The following is a 20,087-nucleotide window of genomic DNA, read 5'->3' as shown; positions in this document are numbered from 1 at the left end:
GCTCTCCTATGAAATAAAAGGTAGCATCTGTTTACATGAAAGAGAAATGTTTCCTTATCCTGTTTGCTGATAGAGAGCAAAGAAAACAATTTTAAACAATTTCCCTGGCTCACTTGAATCCCCCACCTCCTTTACCCTCCGCTAAAGTTCCTCTGCTCCGGCGTTCTTACCCACAGGAACTATATGCGGCTTTAAGAGAGCAAAAAACAACAACTCCATTGTGAGTTATAAAACCAGTTAATAAGGCTGTTAACCATCATTCGTCTATTACAACATTCTTTTAGAGATTTTGGGACTCGCTAATGCAGTAGCCTCACATCCGGAACAATAAAACCCAGGAAACCAAAGGACTTTGATTTAAATTGACTACATCAACAATTTCCGTGGGCACGACCTTAAGTATTCAGCCATCACCTGCTTTTATTTTATTCCCTTATACCTTGTTATCCACCTTCTGTATTGTTTAGAGTGTGCCTTGGCTTGGATAGTTCCTGGCTTGCATTGCTCTCTACAGTCTGTAATCCTCATTGTATGCCATTCCTTCTCTGCTGTCTTATGCTGCCCGCCTGCATTGTTTTATATCTTGTAATCTGCCTTGAGTATCAGCTACAAATAAAGTAAATAACTTCAATTTTTTAAAAAAGGTATTAAAGGATTTTTAATAGATATTTAAGAAGAAGAATAGTTGGTTTTTATACCCCGCTTTTCGCTATCCAAACGAGTTTCAGAGCAGTTTACAAGCACCTTCCCTTCCTCTCCCCGCAACAGACACCCTGTGAGGTAGGTGGGGCTGAGAGAACTCTGGGAGAATTGTGACTGACCCAAGCTCACCCAGCTAGCTTCATGTGGAGGAGGAGTGGGGAATCAAACCCAGTTCTCCACATTAGAGTCCGCCGCTCTTAACTACTACATCAAACTGGCTTATTTCCCCTCTTCCTCCATGGAACTCCAGGCACTGATCTGGGTCTTCCCTTCCCAATTTTATTTACCCAGCATACTTATGAGGCAAGTTTAAGCGGGGGGGGGGAGTAACCGGCCCAAGGTCACCCAACGAGCTTCATGACTAAGTCAGGAACTGAATGCAGAACTCCCAGGTCCAAGTCTCATGCCCCTAGCAACTGCATCACACTATGTGGGGGGGAGGCCATGGCTCAGTGGAAGAGCCTCTGCTTTGCATGCAGAAGATCCCAGGTTCAACTCCAATTATAAAGGACCACGCAACAGGTGATGTGGAAGACCTCATCCCAACCTGCTGTTGCTCAGAGAGACTGTAGCTCAGTGGCAGAGGATCCCAGGTTCAATCCCTGGCAATCTCAAATTAAAAGGATGAGGTAAGCAGGTGATATGAAGGACCTCTACCAGACATCCCAGAGAGCCACTGCCAACCTGAGTAGACAATATTGACTCTGATGGACCCATGGCAGCTCCGTTGGTTCATGTCTCCTTAGGCAGACCACATTTCTTTAGCCCCGTTAACCTGTGATATGGGAATAATACAGACTTATCTCCCAGGCTGGCCTATGCTAACCCAAATCTCATCAGATCTGGAAGCTAAGCAGGACTGGCCCTACTCAGTATTTGGAATGGGAGACCACCAAGGAAGTCCAGGGTTGGTATGCAGAAGCCCGCAATGTCAAACCACAGCTGTTCACCTCCTGCCTTGAAAACCCTACGGGGTTTCCATAGGTCGGGTACCACTTGACACCTCTTTCCACCCCCATCATCATCTGCAGGGCTATTTTTGGGCAGGAACGAACAGGAACGGAGTTCCAGCTGGCTCCCGAACTGGCCATGCCCAGCAGGAACTCATTAGCATAATAGGCCACACCCAACAGCAGGAACTCATTAGCATAATAGGCCACACCCAACAGCAGGAACTCATTAGGATTGGTTACATTAGGGGTGTGTGGCCTAACATGCGAAGGAGCTCCTGCTACAAAAAAAGCCCTGGGTTTTGACAACAAACAAGGTAAACAGAATAAGAAGCAAAAGGTGGGTGTGGCTGGATGACCACACTTCTGGGAACATGGGGGTGCGGCCTAATGTGCTAATGAGCTGTGCTGTCAGGGGTGTGGCCTAATATGCTAATGAGTTTCTGCTGTTGGGTGTGGCCTATTATGCTAATGAGTTCCTGCTGGGCTTTTTCTACAAAAGAGCCCTGAATCTGTAATGCTTACTGTAAGGATTTATACATATAACTGATTTAAAGGATATATAGAAATCATATATATATGATTTAAAAACCCATATACCAGCTAAATAATGCAGAAGGATACCTGCATATCAGAAAAGAGAACTTAAAATATTTGCAATGAGTTAAAAAGGGAACAAGATTTAACATACAACATTTGGGGTTCATATCTTGCACATAAAAAAAAAATCCTCTCCCACCCCCCTTTATTTCCCAAAGAAAAATTGCTGGAGGATACATGAAAAATGCAGTCTTATGTTCCTTTTGGATGAACCATGAAATATTCAAGAAAAAGGAGCTGGAATTGAGTGATGTTGTGCTTCACTGAAAATGCTGACAAACTATTTATCTACATGTTTTAGTTTATAAAATTAGAGAAAATATGTGTTATTTTTTAAATGACACGGCCTATTTACAACTTCTCCATCACACTACTCCATTACAGAGACATTTGGAACATTCCCATAGTTTTGCTGTTTGGCACAGTGAAGAAATAGTTGTGGGACTGTCAAACGGCATTGTTAAGCCTTGGTATTTCTTTAAAAAATGTAATGCATCTCCACAGAGGTTAGAGCTATTGTTTAATTAAACACAAAATGGCATGTACAAGAGGCAGATATCAAGCAGAAAAGCTTTGCACAGAGAGGCATTTATTTTTCTTTCAGAATACTAAAGATGTTCTAAAGAAAGTCAGAAGTAACGAGTCATTAATTAAGCACTGTATCTATCTGATAATTGTCTTCATATATACTATTTCAGGACAGCATTTTTAGTAATCTTTTCTGTGAAATTTGGCAGGTTACTCCATTAAGAACATAAGAGAAGCCATTGTTGAATCAGGCCAATGGCCCATCCAGTCCAACACTCTGTCACACAGTGGCCAAAAATACCAGGTGCCATTAGGAGGTCCAGCAGTGGGGCTAGGACACTAGGAGTCCTCCCACTGTTGCCCCCCCAAGCACCAAGAATACAGTGCATCACTTGCCCCAGACTGAGAGTACCTATCTATACCTTGTGGCTAATAGCCACTGATGGACCTCTGCTCCATATATTTATCCAATTCCCTCTTGAAGCTGTCCATGCTTGTAGCCGCCGCCACCTCCTGTGGCAGTGAATTCCATGCGTTAATCACTCTTTGGGTGAAGAAATACTTCCTTTTATCTGTTCTAACACAACTGCTCAGCAATTTCATTGAGTGCCCACGAGTTCTTGTATTGTGAGAAAGGGAGAAAAGTACTACTTTCTCTACCTGCTCTATCCCATGCATAATCTTATAAACCTTGATCATGTCACCCCTCAGCCATTGTTTCTCCAAGCCAAAGAGCCCCAAGCGCTTTAATCTTTCTTCATAGGGAAAGTGTTCCATCCCTTTTATCATTCGAGTTGCCCCTTTCTGCACTTTTCCCAATGTTATAATATCCTTTTTGAGGTGTGGTGACCAGAACTGTACGCAGTACTCCAAATGAGGTCGCAGCATTGGTTTATACAGGGGCATTATGATACTGGCTGATTTGTTTTCAGTTCCCTTCCTAATAATCCCCAGCATAGTGTTGGCCTTCTTTATTGCAGTCACACACTGTCTTGACATTTTCATTGAGTTATCTACTATGACTCCAAGATCTCTCTCTTGATCAGTCTCTCCCAGTTCGGACCCCATCAACGTGTATTTATAGTTAGGATTCTTGGCTCCAATGTGCATCACTTTGCACTTGGCCACATTGAACCCCATTTGCCACATTGATGCCCACTCGTCCATCCTTGACAGATCCCTTTGGAGTGCCTTACAGTCTTCCCTGGTTCTCACCACCCTGAACAACTTCATGTCATCTGCAAATTTAGTCACTTCACTGCTTATTCCCAATTCCAAATCAATAATAAACAAAAAGCATCGGACCAAGTACTTATTCCTGTGGTACCCCACTGCTTACCACCCTCCACTGAGAAAATTGCCCGTTTATACTCACTCTCCATTTCCTATTAATTAGCCAGTTTTTGATCCACAAAATGACTTGTCCTTTTATCCCATTACTATTGAGCTTACTTAGGAGCCTTTGAGGAGGAACTATCAAAAGCTTTCCGGAAGTCAAGGTAAACAACATCTATTGGGTCCCCCTTGTCCACATGTTTGTTCACTCCCTCAAAGAACACTAACAGGTTGGTGAGACAAGACCTTCCCTTACAGAACCCATGCTGAGTCTGCCTCAATAGTTTTTGTTCATCAATGTGCCTACTAATTCTCTCCTTAATAACAGCTTCCACCAACTTACCCGGTATCGACGTCAGACTGACTGGCTTGTCATTTCCCGGATCTCCTCTGGGACCCCTTTTAAAGACGGGAGTGACATTAGCTACCTTCCAGTTTTCAGGAATGGAGGCAGATTTTAATGAAAGAATATCCGGGAAATTATCTGTTTACACAGCTATGATGGCCCTGTCCACTTCCCTCCCTCAGGGAGGCAAGATTTCCCCTCCATTTTTCTTTCCCTTTTGTGACTGACCCACCCTAGTTGTCTGTTTTCTTCTTTCCCGAAGAATTCTGGCTGTCCTACCTTGTCACAGTGTAATATTTTGGCTGTTGGCTCAGCACAAGAACCTGAGGGAAGGAATGGGAGCCCTCTTTAACTTATACGACTTAAATGGCACTCAAAAAGTTTTATATTCCAAATTAACAAAACATTTTTTTCACCGCAGAGGGGAAAGGTCAGGGGAAATCAGGGTAAAATTTGTGTGGTAACATAATATAGATAAACTCTGATGTAAAACTAGTACATGCACAGATTTTAGTTTTTATGTTTCAGGCTAAGGAGAGTTTCTTAAGCTATTCCCAGCGATTTATATCTTGATGCTGAGAGGCTTTTGTTCCCCAAACACTTCAGTACACTTTCTTTGAGTATTCTCTGAGTCTTTTGGGTTCCAGAAAGGTGGTGCACTCCCCCCAGGACCCAAACCCCTTCTCTTGAAACACCAGTACTCGTCTTGAGTTTAGAACTGACTCTTAAGGTGCGTTCAGACGGGGGCTTTCTGCCGGCATAAACTGCACCGGTTGGAACCGGTGCAGTTTATGTTGGCAGAAACGCGATCACACTTACCTCCATTTTGCGGTTCCCATCGGTGTACGCCTGGTCACACGCTGCGGGCGTCGGCGTTTTTTTTTAAAACACAGTTTGAGCATGCGCATAGGCAGCCATTCACAAAATGACGATCTTTGCGCATGCTCAACCCTCCCCATTACATGTAAACTTTAAAGGTAAGGACTTACCTTTAAAGTTTAAAGCCCAAACTGGCCTCCCTTAAGTCCCGGACTCCTCCGGATAAGTAAAGTAAGGGTGTTTTTTTTTTTTTAAACGCTCAGGGCGAAGCTTCGCCCAAGCGCAAAAAAAAAATGGCGGGGGGAAACCGGAAGCCTCAGGCTTCCGACGGAAATGGCTAGGCACCGGTGGAGAGCGATCAGACACTGGGGTACATCGGAAGCAACCGTTGCACTCAGTATACCACCACTTGAGACCTAGTGGCAGAGTGCAACGGTGTAAAGGGCTTTACATCGGTTAGGGACAGGAGGCAGATGTTCGCCGTCTGAACGCCGGTGAGTACAGCGATTGCAACCGGCACCTATACCGATGTAAAGCCCCCATCTGAACGCACCCTTAAGGTGTCCAAAGGCAGTTTCTAACCACACCAGAGCAGAGATCTCTGCAGTCTTCAGGGCTATCACCCTGTTTAAACTAGGTAGGGAAATCCCTTCTCTCTCTAGAAGATCAATCCCCTTTCCTTGGCCCGAATGGGGGTCTCCATCTAACTACCCACTTGTCCTTGACAACTTTCCCCCAATTCTCCTGTCTGTGTCAAAGTGCTCTCAATCAGGGCTGAAGTCCAAATGAGTTCTCCTCCTCAGCATTCAGCTTTAAAGTCTTTCTCTTGTCAGCTGATGTTAACCAATCAGATTACTTGGAGCAGCCTGTCACTCAAGGCTCTCTGGCTGTGTGAAGAATTAACCCTTCACAGTCCTTCAGCTGTTCATACAGCACTTCTAAGCTTTTTCCATCACAACTGCAATCCTAAACAAACCTACACCCCTCCAAGTCAACTGAAGTCAATGGACTTAGAAGGATACAACTGGGCTTAGGTTGGCAGTATTAATGTCCTCCTTCCACTCCAGACACTAATGCAAGCATTTGGGAAACCTGTGATCAGGATCTCCTGCAGGTTTTTGGTAAAAGCAGCCAAATGTAGGATGGCAGAATTTTGGTTAGGGTACAATCAATCCAATCCAACTCTGCCTGGGGTAGATATCCAGTCCAATCATAATCTAACCTTACCAGGGTTCTGTTTTCTCAGACGAAGTCAACATACAAGTAGTATAAGTAAAGGTAAAGGTTCCTTTGCTCGAAAGCCAGTCGAGTCCGACTCTAGGGTTGCAGTGCTCATCTCCGTTTCAAAGCCGAAGAGCTAGCGCTGTCCGAAGACGTTTCTGTGGTCATGTGGCCGGCATGACTAAACACCGAGGCGCACGGAACGCTGTTACCTTCCCACCGAAGTGGTCCCTATTTATCTACTTGCAATTTCTTGCTTTCCAACTGCTAGGTTGGCAGGAGCTGGAACTAGAGACGGGATCTCACTCCGTCATGCGGCACACTCGGGTCTCGAACTGCTTAACTACTGACCTTCCACACCCTGCAGTGTTTCCCCCATGGAACAAACGGGAGCTCTGGTCTGTATGTGAATTCCACTGGTAAAACAGGGTGGGAGAAGGGGTTAATCATGCTCTTCTTCCCGTTGTGGTGGTGGAAAGGGCCATCGAGTTGCAGCTGACTTATGGAGATCCCTGGAGGTTTTCAGGGCAAGAGATGTTCAGAGGTGGTTTGCCATTGCCTGCTCCAGTGTCGCGACCCTGGACTTCACTGTTGCTCTCCCATTCCAAATACTAACCAAGGTTGACCCTGCTTAGCTTCTACCTACAGGTCTTGCCTTTTGCCTGGGGGAGGCTCTGCTGTCTAGGCTGAACTTTCCCTGCTGCTCGCTCTCACCCCTTGCCTGCTGATGCCTTTAAAAGAAGTTGCTATGCAAAGGTCCTGCCTTTTGCCTAGGCAGACTGTTTTAGTTAATATTTGATTAAAGGTAAAGGTTCCCTTGCTCGAAAGCCAGTCGAGTCCGACTCTAGGGTTGTGGTGCTCATCTCCGTTTCAAAGCCGAAGAGCCAGCGCTGTCCGAAGACGTTTCCGTGGTCATGTGGCCGGCATAACTAAACACTAAGGCGCACGGAACGCTGTTACCTTCCCACCGAAGTGGTACCTATTTATCTACTTGCAATTTCTTGCTTTCCAACTGCTAGGTTGGCAGGAAATTTTTTGATTATCCACTTGCAATTTCCTGCTTTCGAACAAGTCCTGCCTACCATTTTCCTTCTCACCTTGACACAGAGAGTACTCCATCTTTCTGCGTTATACCTCTGAGGATGCCAGTCACAGCTGCTGGCGAGATGTGAGGTCCTGCGATGCCAAGACCACGGCCATACAGCCTGGAAAATCTACAGCAACTAATGAACTCCGGCCGTGAAAGCCTTCGACAACATAATTATTTGATGTATCAAAGTAGTATTTTATATGGACTGTAATAAGATTTAAAGTGTTGTAATTTGCTGCAAGACCCTCTGGGTAAGCGGCGACAAAATTTTTTTGAAGAAATGAAATTAAAACAAAGCTTCTGAGATCTGATGAGCTCGTGCTACCCTGGGCCACCCCTATTATGACCCTGAGCCAAACCCCCAGTGGCTTTTACCATTGTGGAAAACATACGAGAGTAATTTGTCACCAGCAATCTGGTCCCAAGGATATAGGGAAATATTTAGACGCTCCATGCCCAGATAAATTTACCTAGCTGGGATCCCATCGGCCTGGTCCAATTTTAGGTTTACCGGCAAAGTGTCAGGCTCAACAGCTCGCAAGTCCACACACACTCTTCAGGGAAAAGTTATGCTTTATTAGAATACAAGTCTGTTGCCAAGTGGTACAGGTACATTGTTAGGAATAACGGCTAGGGCTGAGGCATCAATACATATACTCTGATGCTGCAGTTCGCTAAGCAAATGAAATCCAACCATGCGCATGGGAATTCTCCCGGCGGGATATTACATCATGAACGGGAGACTCTCCTTGCCCCATGAGAGCAGAAATATTCACACTGGCAGTGGAATGCAAGCCCTCCCTCCTCCTCAAGGTTACACAGACAGCACAGTCTGGCAGAGCCAGTTCGCACGGTCTCATGAGCGCCTCCCGATAGTTATTCACAGCCGTTAAGCAAAGCAAGCAAGCAAGCAATCATGTGAGCATGCGCTACAGTCAGGGATGAACGAAAACAATGAAAGCATGGCAACTAGCTGACACAAAGGCAACGAATCACATCAGAAGTTACTTTTGTTCAGAAGGCTCTCTGGCTTGACCTGGGTTGTGATCACAGCTTTCTGGCTCCCAAGACCGTGGCTTTAGAGGGCACCACCTTAGCTCCAGTAGGGAACAGGCTATCAATGCACTTGTGCCGGAGGCTCTTGGTGAAGCTAGTCTCTGGTGCCATTTAAATGTGATGCTGGGAGGAAAGAAGCAGCTAAACCCACATGGGCCACTATGCAGATTATCTTCCTACATGGGCAACCTGAGCACACAGGCAAAACAGACACCTATAGAAATGCAGCATGCAAACTCTGCAAGCATAGCAGCCAGGAGTCCAGTTTAAACAACACATCAGGCATGTCCAAAGTAAAAACAAAAAAACACTACATTTAAACAGAGTCTCGTCTTCATCATGGGGAATACTGATAACCCAGTACTCAGGACAAACCTTTATTGATGTTTTAAAAAATAATAATAATACAATGTTGGTGGCACATAACCCCCCCCACACACACCTCTGGTCCCCTTCCCCTTTTTGATATCTCCTGTCAACCCTCTTTTAATCCCCCACTGTTTGTCTTGATTCAGCAGCTGAGTGACAAAATGGTGCATGTTTTCACTACTGGGGGAAAGCATGAAGAATTCTCCATGTTGTCATCATCTTGAATGGATGGAGCCCTCCCAGGAGGCAGGGGCTGCTGTTCAGTATGACAGGTCACAGGGCAAGGTTGCAGGGAGTAATCAGGGACCAGTTCAAAAGGCAGGGGTTCCAGAGAGCAGGTATGCCAAGTCCAGTCTAGTCAAGGGATCCAGGCAGCAAGCCCAAGTTCAGGGTCAGGGATTCCAGAGAAGCTGATAGTCAGGTCCAGTTCAAGGGTCAAGGTTCCAGCAGTCTGGCAAGGTCAGTGGTTCAGTAGCAATGTGTACTTCTTGTGTTCACAAAACTGCTGTTTCTCCCGCCTGATTTTATAGCCAAGTCTTAACAAGCTCGCGCCTGATTTTATAGCCAAGTCTTAACAAGCTACACTCCCAGCCAATTCCTTAGCAGCCATCCCGAAACTACTCATCCATCTTGTCAGTTGACAGCTGATGATGGGTCATGAGTCTCGCACTCTTCTCCTTTACTGCAACTCTGCGTGTCTCTGACAGTGTCAGCACTGCAGGAGTGTGGGTAAGCTAGGTGAGATGGGAGTGGCTTCTGAAGCCTTGTTTACTGCTTCAGAGCTACCAGTTGACTCAGTTTCAGCTGTAGGCTGTGACTTCTGATCAGCTGATAACGGATCTCTTGTTGCTCTCCTCCTGGCTCAGAGCCAGCTGCAGCTGGTTGTTCAATTACTGGATGAGGGCTGGCTGCAGATAGCTCTTTGTCTGCGGAATCTGAGCTGTCACTAAACTCAGACTGATGACAGCAACTATCACAAATGGTTAAAGTCTTCTAACTAAGATAGAAGAAGAGATTTTTATACCCTATTTTCCCTACCCTAAGGAGTCTTAAAGCAGCTTACAATCGCCTTCCCTTTCTCTTCCTACAGCATGCACTTTGTGAGGTAGGCAGGTCTGAGAGAGTTCTGAGAGAACTGTGACTGGCCCAAGGTCACCCAGCAGGATTCATGGGGAGCAGTGGGGACTCAAAACCAGTTCTCCAGATTAGAATCCACCACTCTTAACCACACCACACTGGCTCTAAGGTGCCACTAACAATCCAATCTGATGCAGAGTTCAGTTACCCCTTGCTGCACCATAGTAAACTATGTAGAAGAAATAACTCAGACCATTCACATCACTTTTTTTCCTTTCTGGATTTCATGTTCTTTAAAGTGTTGTTTGTTTAGTCTAGCATACAATTCCTTCAACTTTTATTTTTGGCACAGAAATGCTGAATTGCAGAGAATCACAAAGAACCCGTAGTGGTAAAAACACAGCTGTCTTTGGAGATGAACATTCAGGGGGAAATCAGGGTTTGCCAAACCAGATCCCAGTTGTCTTACACGGTCACTAGTAACAATTTGTACTCAATGTAAAAGGAAACATTCCTATAATAGATATAGATTACTTTCCCCCATGTGTTAGAGTGGATTATCTATGGATTATCTATTTTGGGATAGCTGGAGCCTTCATGCGGCTTAGTTAGGATGAGAAGTATCCTCGTGGGCATGAGTACAGATTGGCCATATGACTGAAGTTGACATCTGTGCATGGGCTGGACACTGGGTTTATGCCAAGGAGAAGAAAGCTCAAGCTGACCACAGAGATTCCCAGAGCCTGGTCTCCCGTGCTATTAATCCTGATAACACTCACTGCCATTGGGTGAGTCTGCCTCTGTTCCACATGCGAGCCAGTGCAGTGTAGAGTGTCAGACTAGCATCCAAGACATTCTGGTTTCAACCCCCACTCTGACATGGAAGCTTGGAGCAGAGGTCCATCAGTGGCTATTAGCCACAAGGTACAGATAGGAACTCTCGGTCTGGGGCAAGCGATGCTCTGTATTCTCGGTGCTTGGGGGGAGTGTTCAACAGTGGGAGGGCTTCTAGTGTCCTGGCCCCACTGCTGGACCACCTGATGGGACCTGGTATTTTTGGACGCTGTGTGACAGAGTGTTGGACTGGATGGGTTATTGGCCTGATCCAACATTGGCTTCTCTTATGTTCTTATGACCTTGGGTCAGTCTCAGTGGCAAAGCATCTGCTTGGCATGCAGATGGTCCCTGGCAGGGCTGTTTTTGGGCAGGAACGCACAGGAACGGAGTTCCGGCTGGCTCCCGAGTTGGCCACGCCCAGCAGGAACTCATTAGCATAATAGGCCACACCCAACAGCAGAAATCCATTAGGATTGGCTACATTAGGGGTGTGTGGCCTAACATGCAAAGGAGTTCCTGCTACAAAAAAAGCCCTGGGTGTTGACAACAAACAAGGTAAACAGAATAAGAAGCAAAAGGTGGGTGTGGCTGGATGACCACACTTCTGGTAACATGAGGGTGCAGCCTAATGTGCTAATGAGCTGTGCTGTCAGGTGTGTGGCCTAATAGACTAATGAGTTTCTGTGGTTGGGTGTGGCCTATTATGCTAATAAGTTCCTGCTGGGCTTTTTCTACAAAAAGAGCCCTGGCCGGGCATCTCCAGTTAAGGGATCTGGCAGTAGGTGATGGGAAAGATCCCTGCCTGAGACCCCGGAGAGCCGCTGAGTGGGCAATACTGACTCTGATGAAGGCTCTGACTCAGTACAGTAGTAAGTTTTATTCACGGTCATTGACCAGCACATAGTACACCCAACGGCATATCTTGCAACATCAATGATACATATGTCATTAAAATAGAAGAAGAATTTTAAAAGCAGGTTTTTAAAAAGGAAAAAAAACCCATAAAAACCATGATAATTAAAATTAATAAAACTAAATCTTAATTCTCCTCTTTTTGAGCTCCTATAGTTTTTCTAATTCTTAGGGCAAGCCATCCAAACCTGGCCACCCGATGAGTAACTTCTGCTCGACTATCTGATAGAAAACTTCTTAAAAGGCAGATTCTTTGCCTATGAGAAAGAGGAAATGTCTTAGAGAAAGGAGGAGATTCACGGATGTTGTTATATGCCTTACAATCAAATATTACGTGTTCTATAGGCTCAATACCAGGGGTCATTTCGTAGAAAAAGAAGTGCAGGAGCTCATTAGCATAACTCATTAGCATAACTTATTTGTACATGCCACACCCCCTGACATCACCGGAAGTGTGTCAGAAGGCAGTACCCACCGCTCAGGCTCCACTGGACTGTTTTGGATTGCTAGCTATTGGGGGTGAGGACGAACATGCAGATCTGTCCTCGCAGAGGAGGGAGAGCTTGTACCTGAATAAAACTTGGTCTTAAGGGTGCCACTGGACTGTTTTGGGCCGGGGGGAGCTCTGCAACTTACTTGGCTGCTTCTTGCTCTGACTGAGGGCTGCTGGGAGCAGGGGTTGGGGCTTGTTGCATGTGCCCACCCCCTGGGTTCTTTACTGCCGGAGCTCAGCTCCTGTGTGCTCCTGCAGGAAATGACCCCTGCTCAATGCCATCTGCACAACAGGGACACATCCTTTCTTCATAAGGAGTTTTATTCTGACTCAGTACAAGGCAGCATCATGTGTTGATGTGTCCCCCAAAATTGCAATTCTGTATCCTTGTAATTCGTTACAGGAAAAATAGCAATTGCGCATGCAGAAAACCTTCCATCCCCAACAGTTCTGTAATTTGTAACCCACCTTCTGCAACAAAAGCAACATCTCTCCACCCCCCCCCATCGAGTTACGAAGTAGTCCTTTAAACTGAGATGTTTCCCATTTATTATTCCAGCAAGGTAGTGCCTGAATATATACAGGACTACACCTTTGTACTCCATATTGATTAAGCATCACCCTCTGATTCTGTACTCACAGGGTCATTAATGCAGATTAGCATCCCCATTTTCACTCAGAAGCATGTACTGAAAGGGATGAGAGGGAGAGAGGGAGAGGGAGAGGGAGAGGGAGAGGGGAGAGGGAGAGGGAGAGGGAGGGAGAGAGAGAGAGAGAGAGAGAGAGAGAGAGCGAGAGCGAGAGCGAGAGCAGAGTTTTCACTACTCGGAGAAAGGGGTCTTGGAAACAAAGTAGGGCATTGCTTCTAGGGAGATGTGCGCACCACAAGTCGCCTCCTATTACCTAGAGAGCTGCCTGGCAACAAACTTCTCAAACCATTAACAGCAGTAAAGATGCATGTACATGGCTCTTTTTGCCATCAATGGGACTGTGAGGCCATGTTTCCTTCCAAGGGGAAAAAAGCCTTGCTCGGGTACCTGGACTCCCTCTCCGGACTGTGATTTATGGGTTGCTATTCTAGTATCTCACAGTTAACGGGTCTTTGCTGATCACATCAGGCCTAGCTGATGTAAAGCAATGCCACAGACTGGGGGGGGGGGGGGACACACAAAAAAAGCAACCCCAAATAATCAGAGTGTGCATTTAACACCCTTAAATAACTGACAAGGCACCGAGAGGAGAGGAAAACATGCTTTATTGAGTTGTCTGAGCTTTAAGGGCCGTATAAAAAACAATAAGCTGCAGAGAGATAGGGCCTGTCAAAGCTAATGACAATCTATGGTCCTGTAAATCACCAGCACTGGACGATTAAAGCAAAGTATCTATAAAACCTGAAGAACCATGATTATTTTAGTGAGAGGAAGGGAACGAGCTGGGGGGGGTTTGTGTGAGCGCTTTAACCTGAGGGAGGGGGAAAAATCAATTTATGTATCAGGGCAATAATATTGTGCCGCTAAAAGGCAGACTCAAAAGGTACCTCTTCTTCTTCTTCTTCTGTTTTTAAGGCCATCCTAGACCGTTGCCATATTTTGTTATGATGGACTAGTGCCGTGTGCTAGAATGGAATCCTTGCATTTTAAAAGGAAGCTGCTCTGAATACTGTAGGTATGTACTGGCAGGTGAGGGGCAAACCAGACATAACAGAAGGATCCAGGTGCGTATATTCCGGTGTCTTCTCATCTATATATAAAAAAGAAATCCCCTCACCATAAAATCAACGCCAAGGCCAAACCGCTGGACCAAGAAACACCAAATTCGGGGAGAGCACTCCTACCATGGCGTAGGTCCTCACTAAGAAGGGATTTTTAGAAATTCGACCCCTGAGTGGGTCAAAAGGCGTAAAATGTGCTCCCCCCATCGATTCCTATGCGGCTGCCAGGCAGCTGCCTCCCTGCACCTCCCACTCTCTGATTGGTCAGCTGCAAAGCTCAGTGTTCTGAGGTAAAAAAAAACAACAGTTACAGGGGACTGCAGAGAGCTAACGACAGTTAAGGAAATCAGGAGTGGCCAACAACCACCTGTGAGGTGAAGCAAAGCTGCTGGCCCAGCCTCCCTATGGCTTCAAACATGCTCTCCCCTCCTACAGCTAACAGACAGTTGTCTGTCAGGTGCAGCAGCAGTTGCAGGGTGCTTAAAGCCACAAGGGAGCCTGCCCCAGCAGTAACACCTTAGTGATCCTGCCAGCCCCACCTCCACAGTGGCTTCTAATACTCCTCCCCCTCCCACACTGGACAGTCCACCACATCACCACTCCCTCACACCAACTCCCCCTCACACCTCTCACCTCTTCCTGCCCCCAAGAAAGCTCCTGGCAAACATCGAGCCAGATACACCAACTTACAAGGAGGAGGCAACTTAAGAATGCGACAAAGACATTTGCACATAGTGCTCCTCAAGGCTTTTTTTGTAGAAAAAGCCCAGCAGGAACTAATTAGCATAACAGGCCACACCCAACAACAGAAACTCATTAGCATATTAGGCTGCACCCCCATGTTACCAGAAGTGTGGTCATCCAGCCACACACACCTTTTGCTTCTTATTCTGTTTACCTTGTTTGTTGTCAAAACCCAGAGCTTTTTTTGGTACTCCTGCAGTGCACTGAGCTGCACAGGCCAAGTGCCAGCAAGATCACCCTGAGGTGCTCAGAACAACACAGTCTCCATATGAGCAAAACAATCCAGGAACACAAGTAGAGAGGCCATCACTTTCGTGGAAGGTAGCAGGAGCTGACTTAACAGACGACTGCTTCTTAAGTGGACAGGTCTATGTGGCCTGCTCCAGAGTGAGCTCACCAAGCAGCCTGCTGATCCTAGCACCTGAGGGCAGAACCACCCATGTGGTCTAGAGAGAGGTCCTTCAGTAGAGAGAGAAAAAATATGTCTCACTTCATTTTTTACACTACAATCTTCTCCTCTAGAATTCCTACAACAAATGTCACATTTCAAACGTCACATCATCACTATTTTAACTGGATTTACGGAACTTAAATACTGTAGTGAAGCACAGGTAGCAGGCTAGGCCATGTATAAAAGTGGGGCAGTCCGTTATGGTGAGGGGAGCTGAAGCCTTGCACACCTGACCCTTGCATACCTGACCTCCCTGCTCACCAGAGAGTTAAACATTTTATTTTTAATTTTTTTATTAAAACATTTGTACTTTTCCTCGTGGTTCAAGGTGGCTTAAAGTCTTGCTTCCAATCACTTTCAGCACTGGAGCAGAACGGGAGGCAAATGCTGAGAGGACCTTAGTCCAGCGTGGAAGGGGAATGGTAGGGTTTTATTTTATTTATTTATTTATTTATATTTACATTTATATCCCGCCCTACCCCGAAGGCTCAGGGCGGCTAACAGGGGCACAACATGCCGAGTTTGGCTCCCCATAACTATACTCTCAATTTACTGCTAAAATAGGAGTGACCTAGTCACAGCAACAGAAGTTGTACTTTGGGAAATTCTCGTAAACAGCTCTTCCCAACAGGTTCATTGGGAAAAAAAACCCCCAACAATCCAGGTTCTCTCTGGCAGGGCTTAGGCATGGACATGCAGTAAGTCTGAATTCTTGGCCTTCTGCTTTTCTGCCTCTGTAAGTATCTGGAAACCAGGGATCAGTCCAGAGCTGCAAGAGTGAAAGAGCTGCAAGAGCTGAGTTCAAAAGCAGCCAGTAGTCTGTTCTCTGAGGGTTCGAATGAGAGCCCGAGGACTCGAGGCAATGATCCAGGTAGGGACAGTTTAGTATCCAGGAAGGTTACAGAGCAGGGAGGAAAAGTAGGAGGAGCTTAATCTCAGTTTAGGTCAAAACAAACTACAACTTGACAAGCTGATGAAAGAGAACAAGACTGTTTTCAAGATGGGGCTTTATAGAGCCTCCGGTATCTCAACTGGTCCCAGGCATCATATGTCAAGAGCCAATCAGGAAATGCCTGAAGCTGGAGTGATGCTATTGGTTGCACCGACACCAGATTCTCTTTGCTTTTTCCATCACAGCTTTTCCTCTGACACAAGTAGTAAGGCACTAGGAAATTACAGTCCTATATGATCACCGTACAGTATGTAATTTCTGGATGATCTGATCCAAGCTTATGGCTTTCAGTACCATCTATACACTGATGACCCCCAGCAATTACCATTCTAACCACCTCCTTGGGTGTCAGCATTATTATTACTGTTGTATTTCATCTAAGTTTTCAAAGTATACATGCCAGCAACCCTGTAAAATAGTCTATTACTATCCTCATGGAGGATAAGTCTATCAGTGGCTACTAACCATGGTTACTAAAGGGAACCTCCAATGGAGTCAACCTCTGGATACCAGTGCTCAGGGCTGTTTTTGGGCAGGAACGCACAGGAACGGAGTTCCGGCTGGCTCCTGAGTTAGCCACGCCCAGCAGGAACTCATTAGCATAATAGGCCACACCCAACAGCAGAAACTCATTAGGATTGGCTACATTAGGGTGTGTGGCCTAAAATGCAAAGGAGTTCCTGCTACAAAAAAAGCCCTGGGTTTTGACAACAAACAAGGTAAACAGAATAAGAAGCAAATGATGGGTGTGGCTAGATGACCACACTTCTGGTAACATGAGGGTGCAGCCTAATGTGCTAATGAGCGGTGCTGTCAGGGGTGTGGCCTATTATGCTAATGAGTGTCTGCTGTTGGGTGTGGCCTATTATGCTAATGAGTTCCTGCTGGGCTTTTTCTACAAAAAGAGCCCTGCCAGTGCTAGAAGGCAACATTGAGGGAAGGCCTCAGCTTCTGTGCCCTGTGGCTGGCCCTCAAGAGTCACTGGTTGGCCACTGTGTGAGACAGGATGCTGGACTAGATGGACCACTGGTCTGATCCAGCAAGGCTCTTCGTATGTTCTTATTACAGGTAAGGTAGGGTGATATGTCCAAGGTTACTTAGTAAATTCATGGCTCAAGAGGAACTGGGCAGTGGATCTGTCATTCCATTATGCTGAATGTTGCTTCAGACACATTGAGAAAGTGCTTTATTGTGCATTCTGCACTTATGGACAGACTGAAAAGCTAACTTTATTTCTGATAAACAGTGCTAAACAGGCATTCCAGATCATATAACCAGTGGTAACAAAAATTGTCATGTTCAAAATATCTTTTCTTTTTTTCATCCTAAAGCTACCTGTTACAAACTGGTGCAGTAAGAATCAGAATGAGATTTTGTGAGATATAAGAACTCAACATGTGCATTGTGAATTATCTCTGGTTATTATGGTGGGACACAAATTAATGCTTCTAAATCTACTTTGAGATTACAAATGTTCTAAATAAAAAAAAAAATCAGCTTATACTTATTGGCCAGATTTCAGAGCTATTATACAAGAAAGATTTAGACCAGTAATGCAGCTGCCACCAAACATGTCTTCTTTGATTGTATAAGAATTTTGTTCCCTCTCATGTTGCTTTAAGAGGGGAAAGGGTCATGAATGTCTGAGCCCCGGATTATTTCCCCATCCAATCATGTATCCGAAAGAAACAGAGAAACAAGATGATGCCTTTTTAAAAAAATCCCTGCAGAAAAAAATGCTATTGAGTAAAGAAGCTCTAAACTGGAACATTACTTCAGGAGAATCTGCACTGACATATTCTGTAACAAGAAGACAATGGATTATCTACGACAAAGGTGTCAAACATGGCCCAGGAGCCAGAACTGGCCAGTCCAGGGCTCTTACCCGGCACACAAGCAACTGTTACGTATGGAATATAAGGTATCACTTGGGAAAAAAAAAATAAGATTTCCCCTTTTATGGTATCCCTTGGAAAAAACCTAGTCTTGCATATGATTAAATATATTTATTGGCGCTTTTGTGGGCTCCCCAATAAACCGATTGCATTCACTGCTAGGAATCAATTGCTCATTTCTATTTTGAGTAAAAAAAACAATATTGTTAATTGGGTTTTCCTGTGTCCTTGATAAAGTTTCTATCTCCGGTACCTGGCATGACATCTTATGGTACACATGGCCCATCCTGACGAAGTGACACTTGTATCAGATCCGGCCCATGTAGGGTTGCCAAACCCCCCCCCCGGTTTGCCAGGGGTCCCCCGTTTTTTGGGGGGGGGTTCTATCTGCTGCCGGCCAGATGGTCGGCGGGGGAAGCCCCGCCCCCAACACCCATAGCCATCCCTCTCTCTCCCTTTACGTGTGCGGAACCCGTGTTTCCTCCCAAGCCCGATCTCTGCTTGAGATCAGGCTTGCAGGGAAATGCCAGCTTCGTGCTCTTAAAAGGGAAACGCCGGCTCCTGCATTTAAAAGGGAAACGCTGGCTCCTTTAAGGGCAGGGAACTGCTGTTTCTGGAGATCCAGCACGCGGGCGGGGGGGGCAGCGGACGTCCCCAACATGACATCATCACCCCGCCCCCTCCAGGAACGCCCCCAAAGTCCCCCGCTGGAGATGGAAGATGGACTTGGCAACCCTAGGCCCATGTAACAAATGAGTTCGACACCGCTGATTTAGGATAACCGATACGGGCCAGTAGCTGATATCAGCCGCTTTTGCTTTGTTTTTTTTTAGCAAGCTCACAATAAAAGCATAAAGGCCAGCCCAAAAAGTCCTTGCATTTCCCAAGCACACCCTTCTCTGTTCTCTTCCACACTCTCTTCTTGAAAATTAATAGCAATAAATACTACCCTTGAAACAAAGGCACTTCAAGAAGTAATGACCATTTCTGACACACGCCACTGGCACTCATACGTTTTCACTTTCTGATATAACCTTGTATTGATCATCATAAAACTCTTCCTCAATATATCCCCCCCACCCCGGCCACTCTTGAGTAGTTGGTAATGCTGGCAGCCAACTGGCTGTGTTTTTAAAGCCCATCCTAGATCTCTCTGGACTTCCATCCAGCAAATGAGAAGCGTGACTAACCAAGAGAGAAGATCAGGCATACCCAAGAACTCAGCCAAGAACAGATCATAAATCAGTGATCTGACCCAAACCAGCAAGAGGATAACAAACTGTTTCCAACAAGTTGTTATCATCAAAGGAAAAATAAAAACCCTATTATTACGCTCTCTTTTCTTTATGTTCTGTTGTGTTGTTCTCCAGTCAATCATATATTCCTATTTTTAGTTCACAAACAGGTTCAAACATAGGTTGGTAGCTACCTGGTCTCCAGCGGTATGTTGCTGTTCAAGACCCAACTGTTATGGAGATGCACCGAGTCCTGGGTGCTACTTGGAGGGGGTGGAGCGGCCGGACTAGGCTGGCTGCGAGTCGTCATCGATCTTGCCTGGAGAGAGTCGGCTGATGAAGTCGGCTTCCGGTTGCAGGTGCAGGCGTGGGGTGGCGGTGGGGGCGGCGGGAGAGGCCTGAATGTGAACTGGTTGCGTGGGCTGCCCGGCATTTCTAGATGCAGAGAAAAGTCAGGAGGAGAAACGGGCCTGGTTATTATTTTAAGCAATGGAATGGGGGGAAAGGTGAGCAGAATACTGAACAGGATTGCAACTGCTGGCTTGCTAGCGAGTTCACATCACTCAGTTTCTGAGATGCACTTCTGACTTATGAGTCTATGCAAAGCAGACATGCATGGATCTGATTCTGGATGCAAACTGTGGAGAAGTTCTCTCTCCCCCCCCCCCAATCCATCCTTCCTTCCGTTTTGGAATAAACACATATAAATCACAGGATGACACCCAGCTGCAACTCAAGCACCACTTGATTTTATCAACTGTAAA

General features: G+C 45.8%; 1 protein-coding gene across 1 annotated transcript in view; it reads right to left on the bottom strand.

The window, feature by feature from the left end:
- LOC107107513 (teneurin-1-like) overlaps positions 1-19,756 on the bottom strand; it is a gene marked incomplete at its 3' end in the record, with an annotated part of 108,864 nt that extends 89,108 nt beyond the window's left edge. Inside the window, exon 1 of the mRNA XM_015407823.1 lies at positions 19,518-19,756. Within this exon, the coding sequence (XP_015263309.1) occupies positions 19,518-19,756 (239 nt within the window). The remainder of the gene's footprint in view (positions 1-19,517) is intronic.
- Positions 19,757-20,087: the final 331 nt, after the last annotated feature.

The sequence above is a fragment of the Gekko japonicus genome, unplaced genomic scaffold, assembly GCF_001447785.1.
Source record: "Gekko japonicus isolate JY-2015 unplaced genomic scaffold, Gekko_japonicus_V1.1 scaffold3105, whole genome shotgun sequence".
NCBI classification, from domain to species: domain Eukaryota; kingdom Metazoa; phylum Chordata; class Lepidosauria; order Squamata; family Gekkonidae; genus Gekko; species Gekko japonicus.
This window is presented reverse-complemented; position numbering and strand designations above follow the sequence as displayed.